Genomic DNA, 23,339 nt, shown 5'->3' on the forward strand with positions numbered 1-23,339 from the left:
TAACTCCTATAGCCATCTCTGTGGTCTTCTCTAATCTAAATAGGTCTCTGTAATAATTTGGCCCAGGATGAGTTCGAGAACAAGTGCAGATTCACAGACTTTCTTACAAACATCAAGTTAACTTCCTTTCCTTTATCAATGACATAGATTGAGCACCAAAGCCAGAAACACAACACTTCAGTAATGACCATGGAACCAAACAAGAAATAACATGTGGGGGGTGGGGGGGAGGGGGGGGGGAGGCAGATTATCTTAAGGAGTTCTTGTTTGGACCGGGAATAGAAACTTAAAGGAATGGAGCTGTCCAGGAAAAAGAAAAAAGCAATGATGATTCTACTTTACTTGCAAGCAAAATTTTTAAAGCTATCCCAAAAAAGTGTTTAAAAAAAAAAATCACACCACTAGTCTCAGTTTAATTGTTAATTGTGGGAGTCAAAACAAGGAAAGCTAAGCAGTAGTCTAAATGGGATAAAATCTCACCAGTATCAATCCAACATGGAAACCCAATGGTGAGGCTGACCACAACCTCCAAATGCCCATGTGTGTCCTCTCTCCCTGTGCCTGTCACTCCTCAGTCCCTTGCTTCACTTCTCTCTCTCTCTCATATATACACTCACTCACTCTTCAAAGCTTGTCCTCTGTGTAACTCATCTGTGAAAGAAATGAGATTGCATATTATCTCTGAGCAAGCTCAAAATGCAAGCAGCCGGCAGGCAAATGCACTTGGCAAAGAACGCTTCCAAGTCCTCTTCAACTCACAAGTGAGCTCAGAAGAAACAGTATGTCATTACTTCACTTCACGACTTATTACTTCATTACTGCACTACTCCCAAATATTTATTCTGATGAAACAACCAGGTGGCAGTATACCACAGTGCCCTTTGACAAACCAAGAAACGCTATAGGCTTTTCTCCTTAGCATATCCATATCCAAACACCTTACACGCCACAGCAGAGGGCTCACAGACATTACCACTACACCCCTCCCCAAGTCCACCCTGGGATCCCAGAGTGAGAAGTCCTTGTTAACCAAAGCACTTGAACTTATTCAAGGTCCAGCTACTTCCCTCCCTCCTTGCCCTCAAACTTGCTCTCTGCGTCTCTAGCTCTTCTGCTTGTACCCATCTCCCTTTGATTGTGATGACTTCACAGACAAATCAACCACATGGCAGCTGGAGTTTAGAGCAATTTACTCAACAGTCTTGATCCCACTAAGAATGCTGACTGACACACCAATCCAAGAAATAGCTCACATCCCAGGTAAAATTGATCTTAACCTCCACAAATGAATTCCAGCCATAACCACAGAACAGCAGAAGCGCCATACTCATTATTAGATTTTAGCACTCAAGAGACGATAGTGGCAAAATGAAGGCTTCATGGAACCAGTGACAGGGATCCAGCTCTGGTCCAGCACCTGTTCATAGGAAGGAACATACTAATCACTTGGCCTCTGAACCCTGTGCAACAAAGACTGGACAGGAGGACACCCCAAGTAGCCTCCACAATTCCATCAGCAAAGCTACTTCAACTCCCTCTGAAAATTAAACTACAAACCTCAGTAGGACATTACTATGCTTGCTTAATGTATTGTTACCATATTGACACAGAGTTAGCAAAACTGGCCTGAAAATTTCAGAATCACATTTTCCTCCAAGTTTTAGCCCTATGTTATTTTTTTAAGTATTCATATTTTTGCTTTCTTCCTTTATATCCTCTTCTAATCTGTGCTCCAAAAAATAATGAAATAGAGCATACTGGGGGTTTTCTGAATCATTATGGTTCCACTGACTATAACTAGCCCAAAAAGCAGTTAGCATAGAGTCAGAATAAATCTTGCAACTCCCTAGACAATGATGTAATATATATCCAGGCATATATAAATCTAAAACTCTCTACAACTGTCAAGTGGACAGCTAATCATTATAGAACTGCTCTCTAAGAATGTGGTATCCCGTGGAGTCTCATGAAGATTATTACTGTCTCCATTTTACACATGGGTAAACTGAGGCTCAGTGAAGTTAAATTAACTGCTCAAAGTTCCACATCAGAGTCAGGATTCAAATTCAGGCTGGGGGACTCCAAAGCCCATGCCTTTACCCTTTCACTACAACTGGAGTGTACACACACACACACACACACACACACACACACAGTGAAACCCATTTGAAAAATGTAATGAATGCCTACTGCCAATTCCTTTGTTGTACCTCATCATCGCAGAAATCTGTGTCTGTGTGTGTATGCATGTATACACACATACTTTTTCTTAACGTATTCTTTTTTTAGAATTCTAAATAATGGCCTAAATTAAAGGAATCATTTCAGGAAATGGAAGGCCAATTAAGACCAGCTCTGACCTATCAACTCTTGAGTTTCTTCAGCATGGCCACATGATGCTGGTGGCCACAGTTTCTTTCACAGCATGGTGACCTGACCCACAGGAAATACAGCTCTGAACACCTTTATGTATTTATCATAAATTCAAGGAAAACCAGCAGACAACAAGTTAAAATATAAGTGAGCACATGTAATATACACACCTAAGTACATGTATATACATTATTATATGTTATATGTATATTATTATATACACATACATCCTAACTTTATTGTTGGTACTACAGACAGTATAGAACAGTTGAAAGATTACTAACTTCTATCAATTCCAAATCCTTGGTCTGCAAAAACCCTACTAATCTGAGACATTCTCTGTTGTGGCACACTGGTTTCTGCCATAATAACAACTATTAAGAAACAGAGAGGAATCCTGAGCAGCATAGATATAAGTGTGGGAAGTTCAAAAGCCTGTTGCTCCAAAATGACACACCCCTGGGTACTCTTTTTTTCCATTTATTCATACAAAAAGGTATTTACTAAATATGGAGTCTCAACCAATATGCCAAGTGATACTGGCCTAGGGCTATTCTAGGTCCTGGGGATGTAGGGAAGAACAACAAATTCAAGATCCTTGTCCTCAGAGATTTCTATTCAGAATAGTCCAATAATGATCAGAACCCAAGATATCCAGCAGAAAAATCTGACTGTCCATTACCTAGCAGAACCCCCCTCAATACATTGCCTCCAAGTTAATTCAACAAGTAATGAGTGCTTGTTGTGTTTCACAGCACTCTGCCAGGCATCAAGGCAGACAGGACAATATCAAGACCTGCTCTTACTAAGTCAACATCACCCTGGGATGACAACACACAGAGGTATAAACTAGGGGAAAGTGCCAAAGCAAGGTATTATTATCCATCCAGAAGTCTGGCCTAGCCAACACTAACAAGATAAATACAGCATTCATTTCTGTAAAGTAGTTCCAACAGAGACAGTAAAAGATGTTCCAATTTATTTCAACACTAGGTACCTCTTCCCCTAAAAGTAAAACAAAAACAAAAAATCCATATCCATTAGTCTGGATGAAATAAAGCTCTTTTTAGATGTAGGGAATCAACAAAACTAATTACCAATGATTAATGATAAGAGGGCATATATTGGGGTACCTGAGTTGGGGCTCAGTCAGTTGGGCATCCAACTCTTGATCTTGACTCAGGTCACAAACTCAAGGTTCGTGACATCAAGCTCCACACTGGGCTCTGCGCTGACAGCACAGAGCCTGTTTGCAATTCTCTCCCTCTCTCTCTGTCCCTCCCCTACTTGCACGCAGTCTCTCTCAAAATAAACAAACTTAAAATTTAAAGAAGAGGGCCCATAGTTCTAACCTGAGGAATCTTAACTTATTTTCTGGTTCCCTTCACCCTCTACTGTTTTTTGCTGAAGGAAGGAAGGAAGGAAGGAAGGAAGGAAGGAAGGAAGGAAGGAAGGAAGGGAGAAAGAAAGAAAGAGAAAAAGAAAGAAAGAAAGAAAGAAAGAAAGAAAGAAAGAAAGAGAGAGAAAGAGAGAGAAAGAAAGAAAGAAAAACAAAGAAAGAAATACAAAGAAAGAAAGAGAATGAATGAATGAAAGAAAGAAAGAAAGAAAGAAAGAAAGAAAGAAAGAAAGAAAGAAAGAAAGAAAGAGAAAAGGGAAAGGAAAGAAAAAAAGAAGTGAAGATTGGGGAGAGGGCTTGCTTTTCTGGGCAATGGGTCAAGACCTCACAGCATGAAAGAGCAATGGCATCTGGGTGGGGAGCCAGCCAGGGCCATGCTACTTCTGCTTAGCATTTGGCTGTAACCACTAGACCACACGTTTGCACTATTTTTCTGATGACCAGAAAGGGAGATTTTTAAAACCATACTCGAAAATGGCTTTGCTTTTAGGATGTGTTTATACTTGCTCTGGTGTTTTCTTGTAGGGTCACGGGGCAGGAGTTTTGGAAACACACCTAACAAGAACACAGCTCACACTGACATCCTGAGTCCTCCTGACTTGACCACACTGGAGCCCGATTCAGCAAACCCAAAGGTATTTTTTTTAAAAATGCTTATCTTGTCCCACACCTCACCACAAAGCAAGCAACCTAATTCACAGACTTCCTAATATTCAAAATGCCTCCAGATCCTTCTGTCAATATTTTTTTAAATGCCATCCTTGATTTGATCACTAACAAATATGACCACTTTCGGGCTTTTATGATGTAAGAGAAAGCTGCAAAAATGGACCTAAGAGCCAGTTCAATCATTCTTCAAATTGAACAAAGTCACTCTAAAAAGATCTTTCTCTTATTGACTGCCTTTCCCGCGGGAGGGAAGCAAACTGAAGCTAATCCAACCATAATCTCCACTCCCAAGAATCACGGCCATAGCATCTGAGAGAAGGCCAACACTAATTGCCGCTGCTTGCTCAAGGTGGGAGGTCACACTATGGAATGTCTATTAAGATATCACAGCCTCAAATGTCTATAAGCCAACAACTGCATCACAGATAATAAACACAGATTGCAGAAGGAAGAATATATGATGAACTGAGTAGTTAGGACAAAAGACAGAAAGTTCAAAAGAAACAGACATATTTTAAGAAAACCTACAAACAGGAGGCTGAATGCCTATCAGAGTGCCTTCAGAAGCAGATAGAAACATGAAGTGGCTTGACTGTGGAAAAGTATGAATTATTACCTAGATGAAGGGACAAAATTGGTAACAGCCCCAAATGCACCCCAAGATGGGAACAGAGACAGGACGCTGTGCTGATGGGCTATTTCAACTATCATGACATCTGCTGATGGTAAGGTGCCTTTAAAAAGTCAAATTGCTGAAGTGATGCAGGGAATGAAACTAAGGAGATGTGACAACTAAATGCACTGTGTGATCGGGATGAAATCCCAGATAGATAGATAACTATAAATACATATTGGTTTATTAATTTATTAATTACCAGAACACCTGGTGAAATAGGAGACCTGTAAAATAGATTATATCAAAATATTGTATCAAAGTTAATTTCCTGGTTTGTCCAGTAAACTATGGTTATGTAAGATGTTAATATTTGGAGTATCTGGATAGAGGGTATTGTGGAACTCTTTGTACTATTTTTGTGACATTTTTGTAAGTCTGAAGTGATTTTAAAATGAAAAGTTAAAAAAAATGAATTAATACATACACACACACACACACACACACACACACACACACACACACACACACACCTCTGATAAACTGACTTGCAAAAATGTTATCTTCCAGATGGGAGAAACAAAACAGGTAACTCTTACTTTGGCCTTAATCCTGACTCAAATGACCAACTAAGCAGTGACAGAAACCTTGAGATTTACAGACTTCCCTATGCCAGCCTCTTCAGAGACAGGGCAGTAGTTAATCTCGGCCACAAAAATATAAATACATATTTCCAAAAAAAAAAAATTGTGTATAATTAACCACACTGGGGGGCACCTGCGTGGCTCAGTCAGTTGAGCATCACACTCCCAATTTTGGCTCAGGTCGTGACCTGGGGTCATAGGATTGAGCTGCACAATGGGCTCTTCATGGAGCGGGGAGCCTGCTTAAGATTGTCTGTTTCTTCCTCTCTCCCTATCGCACAACAAAACAAGAGTGTACCAGTACAGAGTATCTTCTGGTTTTCACTCAGTTCATGGGGCCTGATGAACTGGGAGGACAGCAGCTCAGGTGAGACATAAGGAGCAAGCACTCTTTGGTGTTCAATCTCCTAAACTCAGCAGCAGATGTGGCTTACTAGAAAGTAAGAGATGCCATAAAGGATGCAGTGAAAAAGTCATTAAAAAAAAAAAAAACTCGAAAAAAAAAAGTCAGGTTTCTACATTGGGCTTTAGAAAGCAGAAGTGAAAAAATGATGGGGATAATCCCAAGGCCAGATATTTGAAAAAGGAAAAAAAAATACTATATATAGCATGAATCACATGCCATACACTGTTCTATGTACCTCATTTACCTTGCTGCATAAAAAGGTGAAATATGAATGCCTGGGGAACATAAAAAAAGATTTTCAATAATCTCATTAGTAATTTAAAAAATGCAAATGAAAACAACATACAATTTTCCACCATCAGATTCAGACACATGTATACAAACATGCACACATACGATATGCCTTATTAGCAAAGGTTTGGACAAAATGGGCACCTTCATAACTGACTGGAAGCCATATAGTTTGGTATTTTTTTGTGGAGAGAGTAATTTGTTAATTTCTATTAAAATATTAAATGTGCATACCATTCAACATCCCACTCGGTATGTATCCTAGAAAAATGCTCAAATAGGTCAACAGTGAAATATGTACAAAGACTTTCATTCTATCATTGTGCACATTACAATGATGTGATGAAAAGCTGAGAACAACTAAATGTCAAAGACTGAAGGCTTAATAATCTACAGAAAGCTATAGTATTTCGAAAGTTCTACAAAACAGAAGAATTTATTCCTAGATGGACATATATAGGAATATACACAAAAAGATCTGGAGGGATACACACTACACATTTAATTAGAGACAGGGACTATGCCTTCCACTACTAGTAGGGATGAAGATCCACAATCAAGTATGAGGATACAAGTGTAACTACTGCCCATGACAAACAGAGAGCACCATCTGAAAGAATAAACCTGACTTAAAGGAACCCCTCCATTACGATTTTTGTTGAAAACAAAATTAACACATGTTGACTCTGAAAAATTCAAACAATTCAGAAGTCCCCTTCACAATCAATCCTACTCTCCAAAGGTTAAACTAAACTAATAAAGTAAAAAATGATAACAGAAGATTAAAGGGGGGCATGTAATCAAAATTAAGAGGGGCACCTGGGTGGCTCAGTCGATTAAGGGTCCAACTTCAGCTTAGGTCATGATCTCAGTTTGTTTTGAGCTCCGCATTGGGGTCTCTGCTGTCGGCAAAGAGAAACCGCTTCAGATCCTCTGTCCCCCTCTCTCTTCCATCCCCTCTGTCTCTCAAACATAAATAAACATAAAAAAATTGTTTAAAAAAATTAAGATAAGCTGAGCTCAAGCCTAGAAAGGTAGGAGTATGGAGGTGAGGTCAACAGGCTAAGATTTGAGGCTTGTAGAAAATGCTGAAGGCAATTGAAAGGGAGTCCAAGTTTATATTTAGATTAAAAAAAAAGTGGACAAACTGAGAATATTAAAGAGAAGATATGTGAAGATCCCTAAATGTAGGTGGGGAATTGCCAGGAAACAGCCTCAATTAAGAGTAAGTCACAGGGGGCGCCTGGGTGGCTCAGTCAATTGAGCATCCAACTTCAGCTCAGGTCATGATCTCACTGTTCATGAATTCGAGCCCCACGTCGAGTTCTGTGTGACAGTTCAGAGCCTGGAGCCTGCTTCGGATTCTGTGTCTCCCTCTCTCTCTGTCCCTCCCCGGCTCATGTTCTGTCACTCTCTCTCAAAAATAAACATTAAAAAAAGATTAAAAAAAAAAATAAGTCACATAAGGGGCATCCTACAGATCATGATCTCCTGCTTTTTGAGTTCCAGCTTCGTGTCAGGCTCTGTGTTGATAGCTCAGAGCCTGGAGCCTGCTTCAGATTCTGTGTCTTCCTCCCTCTGTGCCCCTCCTGTGCTCACGCTCTGTCTCTCCCTCTCTCTCAAAGATAGATAAATGTTAAAAAAAAAAAAAAAAAAAAAGTAACTCACACAAAACCAACAACACTTTAATTTTCCTTAGGTTCATTCATCTGATTGACAGGTACATACTTAACATCTACTCTGAGCCAGATCCTATGCACAGACATAAAAACAAACAAACAAACAAACAAACAAACAAACCCTGACAATGCTCCTGCCCTCTTGAAGATGATAATCTAGCACAAGGACAGATAGGAATCAAATAACCAAACTGATCAATTTACTATCACAAGGTGAGACAAGGGCTTAGAAGTCAGGAAACAACTATCTCCAAACAACTATGCAAAGAAATGGAGTCCATCGACATAACACAGGGGTCCACGAACTTGCATGGTGGAGGAAAAAAGTAAATCTTTGTTTACATTAGCCTTTAACTGAAATTTAGCATTTCCTTCTATATGAACACTGGCAACAAACCACAGTAGTTATGACTTTGCCACCAATAAAAATCACAGCTATTTCCATATAACACTACTGCTATTGCAGACAATCTGAATGATCCTTTATACAATTTATCAAACCTGCCCTTCCTTTTATCATTTAATGTGGTAATAAGAAAGTATATATTTAATATTACAAGTGGTTTTCATACTTTGGTAACTATTTCTATGTCATTTTTCCCTTCTTAAACCCCATATTTTGTTGTATACATTATTCTGAGAAACGGTTTAAAAGCTTTACCTGATTGTCAAACGAATGCAGGGCACAAGAAAGATTAACTATCACGCAGCTAAATTCCAGTAAAGTAGATAGGTATATATCAAAATGGACTATAAAATCAAGGAATTCAATTACTCTATACACATGACCTCAAGTAATGAAAGCAACCAAATCCTCCCCCAAAAATAAAATAAAATAAAATAAAATAAAATAAAATAAAATAAAATAAAATAAAATAAAATAAATCCTCAAACCTTTAATTTTGAGTCTAGTTGTTCAACAAGTACTTGCCAAGTGCTTACTTTGTGACAGCCACTGTGTGAAGCAATGGGGAAACAATAGCAAACCAATTCTATTAACGTGGCCTGTCCTGATCTTGGATCCTCAGTGTCCATCAAATTAACTGGTGGACAATCTATAAATGTTTGCTAAATGCTGACAGAAGAATGTCTAAGAACAGAATAAGTGCCACCAGCATGTTATTCCATTTCTTGGGCAAGTTTCATCAACTCTCCAGCATTAAATAATTTCACTTTTCTCTTTCCTCCCGCCTTGTATCTCCTGTTGCTCAATTCAACAGTCTTTTTTTTTTTTTTAAGAGAAATTGTTCTTCTGAAGAACACCTAATCAAAGGGAACAAGGACCAAGTGAATAGTAATAAATTCCTTTTAAGACTTGCACATATTGGTATGCTATAGCATGCACCACTATGAATTCTACCTATATAAAAACACTCACAGGCGTCAAAGATGAAGCTTGCAACCAGATTCTTGATCCAGTAAGAGAAAAAGAAACACGAGTAAAATAACAGAGGTCTAAACCAATTTCCCAGCAGCTTGGGGACAAGTGGAAGAAATGGACAGCAAAGCAAAGACCTCCCCCTCAGCCTCTTCACCTCACACTGTTAGTAAGAAAGCTCTCACAAAATGGGCAGAACTATCTTCCAAACCAGCGTACCACTCAAAGTTGTGAGAACTGCATCATTACACAAGAGCTTAGCAATTTCACCCCACACCTTCTTAACCCTTCAGACTCCTTCGGCCACTTATTTTACCATGGAAAGGAAAAATCTAAGCACTTCCAGTGAAATTGCGAGGTGAGCTTAGCATACAGCTGTGCTGATGAACTGCCAGCCCTGGGATGCATTACAGCAAAGGAGGCTACAGATTACTTTATAATCCTCTACTTGCAGACTTCAAGTTCAGCCTGACTGCTCCATGAAATCATTTTTTCCATCCTAGTGAAAGCAGTCCCTGCCTGCCCTCTGGTGAGCCCAGGCAAGGTGGCTTTAAATAAACTCTGTGTTCAAATGACCCAAGTAATTTAGAAATGGAAGCTAGAAAGAGAATGAAGTTATCCTATTATCTGTTCTCCTCTCCAAAAGGACAATAGTAAGAACTTCTAATGAGCATGTGCTGTGTTTAGGACTTGTGCTAATCATTTTACATATATATTGATCCTTACAAAACAACTTTATACGAAGGTATCATTATTATCCCCACTTTGCTAGCCAAGAAACAGGTCCGCAGGAACTAGGTCATTTTACAAGGTTAGAGACCTATTAGTGATGAGTGGGGATTTAAACTCAGGCTGGCTGAGCCTATATTCTTAACCACGGTAACATTCTGCTTCTGGTCCTGGAATCTTACCATTAATTAACCTTGCTTTTTCCTTCAAATACTCTCAACAGCTCTTTCAGATATTAGGTGCAGAGTGTTAAGATACAGGGCAAACTAATGATTTATTCTAGGAGTGCTTGAAGAACTTGGGGGCTAGAGTCTGGGCACAGTAGAAAAAGGTGAGAGAAGGGCACACACTGTTCAGGTTCCACAGGACTAAAATAGAAGATTTCTTTAAAATGAAGTGAGAAGGAAGCCACACTATCTTGTCCTCTCACTAGAGGAGTGGTTTTTCCTTAGTCTCTTCCTCTTTTCCCTTCAACCACTGCAGGAACCACACAAAATAGCTCCACTTAGAAGGGAGGGTAGGTACTATTCAACTACAGCTTCCTAATAATTCAGCAGTGTGTGTTGCAGTAAAAAAAAAAAAATAGCACAGGGCTGGAAGCTATGAGACTTGGATTGTCTACCCAAGATCAACCACTAACTGACCGTTTTCAGGCAGTGTTCCCTCTGAGTTAAGTACGGGTATGATACCAGCCTAGGTATGGGCCTCTTTCTGCTCCACAGCTAGGAGTTTGGGCCACATGAAAAAAGCTGGTATCTAGCCATTTCTGACCTACAGAGGTGTCAACTTCATACTGTCAACTAATACATGGATTCATCCACAATCTTTCATGCTACACCACCTGTTTATTATCTTCCTAATCTAATTCTACATAATTCCAGCATCTGCCAACCTTCTAACCTCCTGGCTGTCAAAAGAGATTCAAGTAGTGGTTCAAAGCAGAGAAATATCTAATTTCACTCAAGAATCCTTGGGATGTGAAAGGGGACTAATACTTCTAAAATAAGGAGGTAACAGAAACACTTCCAGACAGACACCACTAATCACAGCTACCCTATTAGTTCCAATGGCTTGCTGGGTCAACACTGGGTCATAGTGTAGAGAGAATAATAAATACCTCAGAATGTGTGTGTGTGTGTGTGTGTGTGTGTGTGTGTGTGTGTGTGTGTGTGTTGGCAGTGATGGTGGGCTGGTAGTAATTAATCAGCTTGGTTTCGACCAATATGCTTATGAACATTATGTAAAGAGAAAAGGAGAGGTCACTTCAGTTATAAGAACTCAGAAAAAGGAAATCTAGTGTCTCTCAAATTTTTCTTGGCTGCAGTATTTATGCAGCTTGAATCAAGGTTTCATGACCTAATAGGGAAAGTCTGTTCGAAAACCTGAAACTGGGGGCGCCTGGGTGGCGCAGTCGGTTGAGCGTCCGACTTCAGCCAGGTCACGATCTCGCGGTCCGCGAGTTCGAGCCCCGCGTCGGGCTCTGGGCTGATGGCTCGGAGCCTGGAGCCTGTTTCCGATTCTGTGTCTCCCTCTCTCTCTGCCCCTCCCCCGTTCATGCTCTGTCTCTCTCTGTCCCAAAAATAAATAAATGTAAAAAAAAAAAAAAAAAAAAAAAAAAAACCTGAAACTGTGGCCACAAAAGATTAAAACAAAAGCTTATGTGGCTACAATGGTGAATCTATAGCTTATCATCAACCCAGATTTAAAAGAAAGTCAAGAAAATCCAGCAGAATCATTTCAAAACTTTATCTTACTAACTAGCTTGTTGAGTTTTTAAAAATTTATATACTCACATCTGTACACCTTTCTTTTTTTTCCTTGCCCTACTGCTGTGGCTATGATTTCTAGTACCACGTTGAATAAAACTGTCAAGAGTGAACATCTTTGTCTTGTTCCCATTTTTAGGGAGAAAGCATTCAGTCTTTCACAATTAAGTATGGTATTAGTAGTAAACTTGTCATTTTCACTCTTGGCCAAGTATCAAAGAGCAAGCTCTTTGAATAGAAATCTCAATGGAATACAGGTAGCAGAGTGGGGACAAACCGTGCCACTTTTGCCTACCTCCTTTCTCCCTCTTTCCTCATATAACAATGCTTTGATGTTTCCCTCAGGAGAAGTCAACATTCCCCCACCAGTGCAGTTCTAGGGCAGTGAGCAGCTGAGTCAGGTCATGGCAATTCATCTATCCTACCCTCTGTTCCAGATATTTAGTCCAATAAAATTCAAAGATGGGACTTCTTTGAAATTATTACATAAGGCTCTCTTTCTACTAAACTTATAGATTAGGGGTCAACAAAGTATGACCCATGACTGAAAGGTGTCCATCTGTTTGTTTTTTGGTAAATAAAGTTTTATTGCAATGTGGCCACACCTGCTCATTCACCTATTGTCTACAGCTGCTTTTGAGTAACAACAGCAAAGAAGAGTAGCTACAACAGTGACCATAGGGCTCCCAAAGCCTAAATTCTAATCTGCCCCATTAACAGAGCCAGTTTCCTGCTGTTATTGATAGTATCTGGATAGTATCTGGATAGTATCTGGATAGTATCTGGATACTATCTGGAAAGAACCTACTAGAAATGGCATTAACATAAAAGAAGAAAACAACTGCAAATATTAGGGAAGTTCCTGGATATGGATGGGCCAGAACTATTGTACCCCAACATTTTTCAGTTCCATAGCCAATAAATCCAGCTTTTTTTTTCTCAAGCAAGTATAAATGGGGCTTCCTTCATTTGAATTCAAATTTGCAACATAGATTAAAAACTATAATGCTCACTGCAAAATCACAATTCTAATTTCTTCCTCTGTTATACAGCTATGAATACCATAAAGATACCCAGAATTTCTTCTGGATGAGAAAGTCACTGAGCACTACAAACTGTAATTTCTGTAACCAAAACAGTGTACAAGCAACCAATTCAGGGTTCATTTTGGCTGTTTTTCCAACCAACCAACCTGAAGTGTTATTAAACAATAAAAGAACAAAAAAGATGTAAGCCAAAGTTACCCCTACCACACACACACACACACACAAAGAACACTGACAATCATCACAATCAATCATTCACAGACCAACCAAGCTATAAGTACAAAAACAAAAGTTAAGTGCTGCCATTATAATCTCCCTAAAATAAAGCAAACATTCCAAAACCAAGTAGAGAAAGAGGTTTCTGCTTCCTTTAACAAAGCCTAAACTTCTAAGGGGACACAGTTAACTAATTAGGGAGGATGTGATTAAAATTGGAGCTGCTAATGGGCGCCTGGGTGGCCCACTCCGTTAAGCGTCTGACTTTGGCTCAGGTCATGAACTCGCAGTTTGTGGGTTCGAGCCCCGCGTGGGGATATATGCTGACAGCTCAGAGCCTGGAGCCTGCTTCAGATTCTGTGTCTGCAGCTCCGTGCCTCCCCTGCTCAGCCTCTGTCTCTGTCTCTCAATAATAAATAAAAATGCCTAAGAAAAAAATTGGAGCTAATTGTCTACTGGGTATATAGCTCCAGGAATATTCCCTAGAGGCTCTCAGCAATGGGAGACAAAATTAAGCCTAATATTCCTGCCACTTATGCAATTATCATTTGTCTGTCTCTCTCTCTTCAGCAAACTTAAAAGTACATAGAGGTATGGTGCTTAATGCAAGCTCTATGTTCCCGTGTGGAAATAATTTTATATTATGTTTAGAAACAGAATTATTTTGTGTTTCAACTTGTTTTAATGTGTACATTCTGGAGCAAGGAGATGTTTCTTTCAACAGCTTGCTTTCCATCTGCAGAAGCCAGATGTTAACCTATGGGAAAACTCAAGTATTTAGTAAGACCAATTCCATACAGAGAACAAGTATCAAGTGGTGGGGAGAGGGAGGAAGAGGAGGCTTCAAAGGGAGATGGTTAGGCAGTGTAATTGCGAACTGCAGCTTTCGAGGAGGGGCGGGGAGACAGATACCAAGAATAGTATGCCCTGACAAGATGTTTTCTTCCTGGGTCTATCTTCCCCTAGAATTGCAGAATCATTCAAGGGAGTCAGAGACAGGACTGTAAAAATGAAATGAGTGAGAATTCTTAGAAGGCAATTTCACATTTCATCTCTATTAATGATAAAAACCAAACTTATCTAGGGCCACACACAGGTTCATATTCTAGCTCTCCACTGTGGTGGAAACTGTCAACCACCCCACAGTCTTCTTTCTCTTCTTCTGCCTGCAAGTGATAAAATACCCTGGGTACTGCCTAGGGCCCTGGCTGCCTATGTTCAAACTCGATTTCCCATCCTCCTCTGTAGACAGATGTGGCCAATGTAAGTATGTTAGGGCCAACGAAAGTGATGTGTACGCCTTCTGGGTCCTGAATGCTTTCATCTCCATTACCTGGATGAAGAATAGTAATGACTAGAGCACGGGTTGCGTATGGCAGAATGACGCTGCAAAGCATCGACTACTCATTTCTGGGCTTGGAGAAAGAAATAAGCTTCTATGTTATTTAAGCTACTATACCGTGGAGTCTCCTTGTTATGGCAGCCCAGCCCACATCCTACTATTACAGCCACTTACTGTCTGAGCTACTGAGTCAAGTTATTTAACCTAAGTCCCAGTTTCCTCATCTGTAAAATGCTAGTATTGTGTGGTGTGCTAATAAGATCCTATTTACTTAGTAAGGTACTAAGAAGAATAAATGGGTTGAAATGTGACATGCCAAATCTGTGACTTACACACACACACAAGGGCTCAATTAAGGGGAGCGACAGTAGCAAAGATAAATGACACCTTGCCAAGTGGCTTTCAAAGACCTCTGACAACAAGCAGCGACTGTGCCCACAAAACCCTCAAGGTAGAGAATGTGTGTCTGCTATATATAACACAAGTGCCTTCTCTTCTGGCCTCTGTGGTCTCAGCAGGAGAAACAAGATGACAAACGGGACGTCATCTGGAAAGCATCGTAATACAACACACATGTCATGCTGCCGCTGTGGCGATGAGGAAAGATACTGCATGACCAGAAGGCAATGAGGAAAGATACTGAATGATCTGTATACACTTTTATGATCATTTATCCCATTCAAATAGGTTCGAGATAATGTTTGCATCCTAGTATATGGAGGCATCAATACTCAGCAAGCCAGACTCTGCCTCTTCTAAGAGACCTAGGGACAATACAACTTCCCTGGCCGAGGGGAGTATCACACAGACTGAAAGGCCTCAGAGGCCAAAGCTCAGGGACTGCAGCCACAGCATCACTATCACTACCAACATCAACATCTACCAAAGTCAGTCCAAAGTTAAAGACTCCCTCTGGTACACTGGTCTTGAGAAACCAAGGCTTGAGATCAATGACAAAAATTCCTGCACTCGGAAGCAGCAAACAACTTAGGGCCTTTATTTCTGTTCCACTTCCCTCAATTGTTACTTACAGGTTCCCGGCCATCCATGGCCTCCATCCAGAGCCTCCGGTCCTCTTCCGACAACGCCTGCATGGTGATGACTCCTGGCCTGTGGAGAAAGGAGGACACAGATATGAACCCAAGGCCACAGGCAGACAGATCTTGATGAAGGTGAAATCTTCAAGCAATATCTGCACAGCATAGTGAGGGGTTGGTGAGATTAACAACACAAAGACAGACACACACGTGGCTCTTCAGAGCCACCTTCCAGTCTCCGAAAGCAAAGCCATCCTCTAAATGCCCCTCAGTGAACCCATTTCCCTCAGGGAGCAAGGAAAAAAACACAGTAGACAAGACCCTAGAGTTACTCAACACAAATGATTAAAGTGATTACTTTAGGGGCACCCGGGTGGCTCAGTCGGTTAAGCATCCAACTTCGGCTCAGGTCATGATCTGGTGGTTCATGACTTCGAGCCCCATGTTGGGCTCTATGCTGACAGCTGAGAACCTGGAGCCTGCTTTGGATTCTGTGTCTCCCTCTCTCTCTGCCCCTCCTCCACCCCCCACCCGCCAGGTGTGAAGTTCTTCACATGCATTACCTCTTTTCACTGCTCACTGAAATCTGTCTGCTCTTTCAAAGTGAGCACAAACCCTCCAGAAAGCTTGTACATAATACCAAATGTTGTTTGTTGAGTCCCCTTTAAAGACAGCACCCCACAACAAGAGACTTGCATCATGGAAATATCCTTGGGAGAAGGGGCTAAAAGCCCTCTGAGCTCATTAAAGCATGAGTTCTTAGGTTTCACAGATGGGTCCCAGAGTGTCTATGAACCTTGCTTCCATCTTCACATGTACATATGTATATTCTTCTGTATTAACAGTTTAATCTATCCCATTATCAAAAAAGACTGCAACCCTCAAAAAGTTAAGAACTGCTGATTTAAATCCCCATTTTAAAGCTTGAGAAAGCCCAAAAGGCAGTCAGAGGTCGAATGAGCAAGGATTCCATCCCATTACCGCGTGAGTCTGTGGTACTGTTCATGATCACAGAACACTATGGTATTGACACACATATGGGCCTGGCCGTATCCTCAACAGCATGAGTCTATTCATTCTGACCCATTATATCACTGCTTTATTTCCAAAGTTCCAATGAATATGCTAGGCCTATTTATGTTGAACATATTTCAAATATCACATTTGCCTCTTTTCATTCATCATCCCTCAACATCCCCTAAGGAAAAAATGTTCCAAAGATGTGAGCATGTAAGTAGTACATGGGGATTGCAAATTCGAGGGGTGGGGTGTGAATGTGTGTGCACGTTTTGTGTGTGGAGGGGTAGGTGGACAAAAGTGGTGGTAGGTGAGTAAGCGGGTGCATGAGTGGATTCGTTGAGCATGAGAACACTAATTCCCTTCCTGTGAAGGCCATTCTGGGCATTGCCACCCTAACACAAAGGGGACTTGGAAAATATAGTAAGTTCTTTCTCCACCAGCCCCTGCCAGGGCCCTACCTCCTCTTCTCAGAAATTCTCATTCTCAGACCCAAGTGCCCATCTCCCACCATCAGCCTATGCAGTGTGCCACACCCATGAGCATCTGGGTCTTACTGGAAGCCCACCGCTCCACAGAGCTGATCCTTGGCTTGTGGGCAGATTGATTCTACTCTTCCACCTCGAGCAAAAGGCTTCAATAGCTTATAGATAAAAAGAAAACAAAGCTGCAGTGCATTGCAGAGCTCTCAAGCCCCTAGATCTAGAACTTTGAGTGTTGCTCAAAGTGTTGTGCCTAGACCACCAGCTTCAGAATCAGGTGTTCCCTTAAAATGGAGATTCCCAACACAAAACCACCTTCCTGAAACTGAATTTCTGGGCTGGGGCTGGGAACATGGATTTTAACCAACTTCCCAGGTGATCCTACTGCACAGTGAGGTCTGAGGCCCACTACCCTGGGCTGCCCACAGGTCCCCCCCCTTTCCTTCCTGTCCCCCCACACTAAAAGAACAAAGACACCCTCTGGTATATGCTAGGGTCAAGCAGCCAATGTGTCTCTGGTTCATTTCCTGCTAGGTGCTCACCAGCAAATAGTGAGACCATGGCAGTGGCCTAGCATACCAAGATTGCAGGGGCCTTGCAGATGTCACATCAACTTCATGGCACACAGTGTGAGATACCCACCCAGAGCCACAAAGAGGAAGTTCAGACAAACTCAGAGGCCACTTGGCCCTAGTAACCAGGAAAGTCAACAGGATTTGTTTTCACTTCAAGAAGAAATATCAAAATGTGAGTTCTTTTCCACATGTGGTTTTGTTCCCCTTTGGGGGGGGGGGCAGTACAAAACTGAATAAAGTGGATTTAACACACTTAGTTCCAATCCTATCACCCATCCCAAGTTCAGTTTATTTTCTCCCAGTATCATGTATGTACATCTGGATCACAGTACTATCCTTTCTAGACATCTAGAAAACACCCCTTCAGCTCCAACTTTCTTTTCCTCAGTTACAATTTAAACCACAGGTAAACAAATCTCTTAAGTGTGAATTTCCAAGAACCAAGGGGAAAGCGTCAACTTTATGTTGGAATCAAGCAGTAAGTTTCTTTGCATATTTGCCTTCCCTATGTCCCTACTAGCCATCATGCCTCAAAACAAAACAAAATGAGCAAAATTCTCTGTAATCCTATACTTTCTGTGTCCGTCCTGTGCGACAGCACACTTTTCTAGGGGCATCAGCTTAGTTCACATGTGAAAAGCACTGGCTTTTCCTAACAAAGGGGAGAGGAGGAAGGAAAAAGAGAATTCCAGACTGGGATATGCAATGAGGAAGGGAAAACGTAAAACAATGGACGAGAACTGAAGAGCTCTTTCTAGCTCTACAAAGAATCGTGACATTATCACGTAACAGAATAAAAACGACAATAATAAATACCCTAGGAGGACATGTCAGATGCTGTGCTAAGAACCATATATATATATATATATATATATATATATATATATATATATATATATATATACACATACATACATACATATATATATATACATATACACATATATGTATATATGTATGTATATATATAAATTCATTTAATCTTGACAACTACATCATAAGGAAGGTATACTCTCTTTATCCCACAGGGCAGATGAAAAAACCAAGGGTCAAAAAGGTTAAGTACTTTGTCCACAGTCCCAGAACCAGGATCTGAACCCAGCAGTCTGCTGCTTCTTCCTTGCACGCAAGACCACAGCAAATGTGAAGGTGCCCTAGGCCACAGTGAGCTAATATTGACCACCCAAGTCCTCTGTCATCAAAAAGGACTAGGCCCTTCCTTAAGCATCAGAGTGAGCTCCTGCATGGCATCAAATAATATCAAACAATAAAGGGCTCTGTAAAACCTAAAGGATCTCATAAATATGATCACCACTAGAATACCACTCAAACAGCCAATCCAAAACAAGAATATGATGGTGGCCAATGTGACGGTGGCTCCTTTCTACAGCAGTGGTTCTCCACATTTTTTTATGCCTTAACATTCTCAAGAGATGGAAAGGTGAGGACTTCTTTTTAAAGACCATAAAAAGCACTAATCGTAAAGGAGAAAAAAAATGAGACACCTCGACTTCACCAAAATGAATAATTTTCATCATAAAAAGGTAACATTAAAAGAGTGAAAAGGCAAACTACAGAGAAAGGGATGTTTGTGGTTTGTATCTTCAGTGAGACTCTTAACCAAAATATGTAAAGAATGCCAACAAATAAGAAAAAATGAACCCAATTAACAAAATGGATAAAAGACTTGAAGAGGCACTTCAGGAAGGACCAAAAAAAAAAAAAAAAAAAAAAAAGGCCAACAAGTGTAAGAAATAGGGCCCAACATGATGTCTCTTCAAGGAAATGCAACTGAAACCACAATGAAATATAACAGATGGAGAGCATTCAGAAGACCACCAATACCAAGTAGTGGCAAGAATGCAAAGCCACTACAACTCTCATACACTGCTAGAGAGAAAATTGATAAAACCTTTCTGGCATTATCCACTAATACTAAACATACACCTGTTCTATGACCTAGCATTTCTACCTGTACTTATACATCCAAGATAAATGAGCGCATATAAGCCTACCAAAAGACACATTCAAGAACTCAGTTTTATTCATAATGGTCAAGTTTCACAACAACAAAACATTCAAATATCCATCTAGGAAAGTAAATTGTTTATGTTTAAACAAGGGAACACCACACAACAATAAAAAAGAATGACCACTAGGTACACTCAACAAAATGAATGAACCTTATACACATAATAATGAAACAATCCAAACACAAAAGACTACTAACAGTATAATTCCATTGATATGATGTTCAAACACTAGTGAAAGTCATCTATGGTGACAGAATTCAGAACAGTGATTTCATCTTGGGGGAAAGGAAGGAGCACACTGGAAAGAAACCTTCCGATGTGACTGCTATGTTCTGTAACTTGATCTGGGTGGTTACATAGGTAAGGATGTTGGGTGGGGAGTTATAGAGATATAGAATTAAGATCTGTGCATCTAACTGTGATTACAACTCAATTAAAAAAAAAAAAAAGGTTTTAAATACCAAAGAAAGAGTACTTGTCATTACTAACTTAGGCTCGCTTCCCCTGACTGTGGTGCTTCATACCGATATAAGCGCCTAGCGGACAACTGACTGAACTACTCTATGCTAGTCTTTACAATGTAGATTTAAAAAGTATCTACTTCATCCGGTTGTTATGAAGGCGAAGTGAAATATTCATAAAGCATTTCAAAGTGTCAGACACGCGGTAAACGCTCCAAAAATTAGTTGTTATAACTGGGCTAAATGGAGGTGGGGGGTGGAGTGAAAAAGATGTCAAGTGTGCACAAGGGTCAAAATTACAGAGGGAGAAGGGCAGGTGTATGTATATAGTTTAAAAAAGGAAAAGAAACCAGCCACAGGTGCTTCTGCTACACAGGACCCCACCCCTAAAAAACTCACACACAGCACTGAAAATCACACCTCTACCACAAAGCCAGCCAGGCCAGGGGCTGCAGTGACACACAGGCTCTGACATCATGGCCATTTCCTTTTTCCTCCAGAGTAAAAGCATCAAAGTGGCCTGCTTCCCCCTTTTGGGATTAATGTCATATAATTGATAAGGACAAAGAAGGGGTCTTTAGCAAATTCTAGAAAATCTGCCAAGGAGCTCCCTCTGCTCCCTAGCTGGGAGAAGTAACAAAGGACCTGCAATCCTTTCTACAGCTCAATCCTAAAATACTACTTAAGATATGGCACCTCATTTTCACTCTGAATAAATCCTTGGTTAGTGCTCTATCTTTATCAGCTTGAGAACTGTGAACAAGTATCTGCAATTTTTTCTAAGCTGGCACTCCACCTGTCACACGACTGGGGAGGAGATGCAGAAAATGGTTACTCATCTGTCACAGGGCAAACTGTGCCCCAGCACCATATCCCCTTCAATTCTGGCCTCCAGAAAGAGCCCATGGAGAACAGGACACCCTTTACTGCCACATCCAGGAGGTGGGACCACTCATGTTAGCTCACAGCCTCCTCAGCAGCAGAGAGCAAGCAGAAACTCAACCAGCCCTGATTCCAGGGCCACTCAACAGCTTTCCTGCTCTAATCTGATTCCTGAATCTGAGTCAACAATAGTGATCTCAGGGGCTTGGCAATTCCACTACTTCCTACTGGACAAGGAAATGCTGTTACTAACTCCACCCCACCGAAACAAACACACACAGAGTCTAATAGTACTGTTCTTTCTAAATCAACCTCCAAAGATCTAGGGGTTACCCATTCCTAAGACTCTAAGTATTCTGTTGGCAAGAACTCATTCCCCAGCTTGCATCCACACAACAAGACTCATGTAAAAGTCAAGTTCAGAGTGAAAGAAGGGCTGTGGCACCCACAGAAACACACATTCCCTCAGCCTGTGTTTGAAGCCTCTATGCTTAGACAGGACGACAGGGACTGGTGAAGGCTTGGAAAAATAGGCTGCCATCCACAGGTGAAAACACACTGCTTCTCACATGCCACTGGGAAAACAGGCCCCAACCATTCCTGGACCATTACACGGGTTTAAGGTTCAGTACATCTTCATTGACACAAAGATACGGCCAAAGTCATGCCAAATAACCTTAGAGAATGACATTTCTTTCTTGTCCATAAAATTACACACTCAAATGTCTATAGCCAACAGGCAAGTAGGCAAAAGGGAGTGAAATTGAATAAAAAAGTATTTACTGCCCCAGGGAAAACAGGCTCAGTCTCACTTTCCTCATACCATGCAGCCCTTTTTTTTTCTTTTGCACATTTACTTTTTTGATAGAATCAAAGGAACAAAGGAAATATTTGCCTTCTGTGGGAAAGATAACAGTGCAATGCAAAGTGGCAGCTGTCACCTGTCATCACAGTGAAACAGCGGGGCATGGTGGAGACTGCAGCAAAGTAAAGAGCACAAGCGTCACCTAAAAGAGGCATCCCCCCGGGCACCTAAATATCTCGGTCAATTAAGCCTCTGACTTTGGCTCAGGTCATGATCTCACAGTTCATGGGTTCAAGCCTTGCATGGGGCTCTGTGCTGACAGCTCAGAGCCTGAACCCTGCTTCACATTCTTTGTCTCCCTTGCTCTCTGCCCCTCCCCCACTCATACTTTGTCTCTCTCTCAAAATAAACAAACATGAAAAAGATTTAAAAAAAATAAAGGAGGCATCCACCATTCAGCTCTATCAACAGCTGGCACATGGGAAGGGGGATCAATATTAACAGATTTTTCCAGCTTCAAAATGTTGCCTCAAACAGTACTCAAACCAAACCAAACATGTCTGTAGACCACCAATCTGCAACTTCTAGTGTCTATGACTGACTTCCTCTGCCTCTGTCCCTGAGCTTCACCCCAGGTTATCATGGCATAATATAAAGTCATCTCATGCACTAGAACCAACAACAATGTGTTTCTGTATTCTTGATTCATCTCACAAATTCAACAGAGCATCTCCAGATCTTCAAAAAAAAAAAAAAAAAAAAGGACAAACAGGGGCACCTAGGTGTCTCGGTTAAGTATTGATCTCAGCTCAGGTCATGATCTAAGGGTGCTGTAAGTTTGAGCCCCGTATCAGGCTACACACTGCCAGTGCAGAGCCTGTTTGGGATTCTCTCTCTCCCTCTCTTTCGGTCCCACCCAAGCTCGTGTGCTTTGCACATGCTATCCCTCTCTAAAAATAAACAAACTTAAAAAAAAGGAGAAACATGGGCTACTTCCTCTTCTTCCCAATACTCAGTACCCTGTGTCATCCCTGGAGGCCAACATTCATCTACTTAGCGATAAAAAGTTATGAATCTGCACAACTGTAAATGCACTAATGACCCACTGAAAGTTCTTATGCACTACAGATCCTTCTGCGTGAAAAGAATACGCCACCACAACCTGAGCAGGTTATAGGAAGAAACAGAAAAAGTGAGAAAGAAACCAGAAGTTGCAAACTGGGGGCCCATTAACTGTGGCTGATACGTACCGAGTATTTACCAAGGGCCAAGTCCTGTACTAAAGACTTCACTTGCGTTATCATTTGTCCTTCATAATAACAACTATATGAAGTAGGTATTATCATTATACCTCTTTAAAAAATTGAGACTCAAAATATTGTAAAATGTCACACCACCAGTAAGTGACAAAGCCTCAACGTGCTGACTCTGAAGGCAAACCCATGTATAACCACAGTACTATATTGCCTCCATGTGTATGCAGTGTATGTGCCCTG

The 23,339-nt window shown here is 40.9% G+C and overlaps 1 protein-coding gene across 1 annotated transcript in view; it reads right to left on the reverse strand.

The window, feature by feature from the left end:
* The window catches only part of ARHGAP26 (Rho GTPase activating protein 26), a 432,059-nt gene that overhangs the window by 251,014 nt on the left and 157,706 nt on the right, over positions 1–23,339 (reverse strand). Inside the window, exon 11 of the mRNA XM_086716387.1 lies at positions 15,583–15,661. Coding sequence (XP_086572513.1) covers positions 15,583–15,661 — 79 coding nt within the window. The remainder of the gene's footprint in view (positions 1–15,582; positions 15,662–23,339) is intronic.

This window comes from Puma concolor, chromosome A1, assembly GCF_028749965.1.
Source record: "Puma concolor isolate L17-30 chromosome A1, mPumCon1.1.hap2, whole genome shotgun sequence".
NCBI classification, from domain to species: Eukaryota; Metazoa; Chordata; class Mammalia; order Carnivora; family Felidae; genus Puma; species Puma concolor.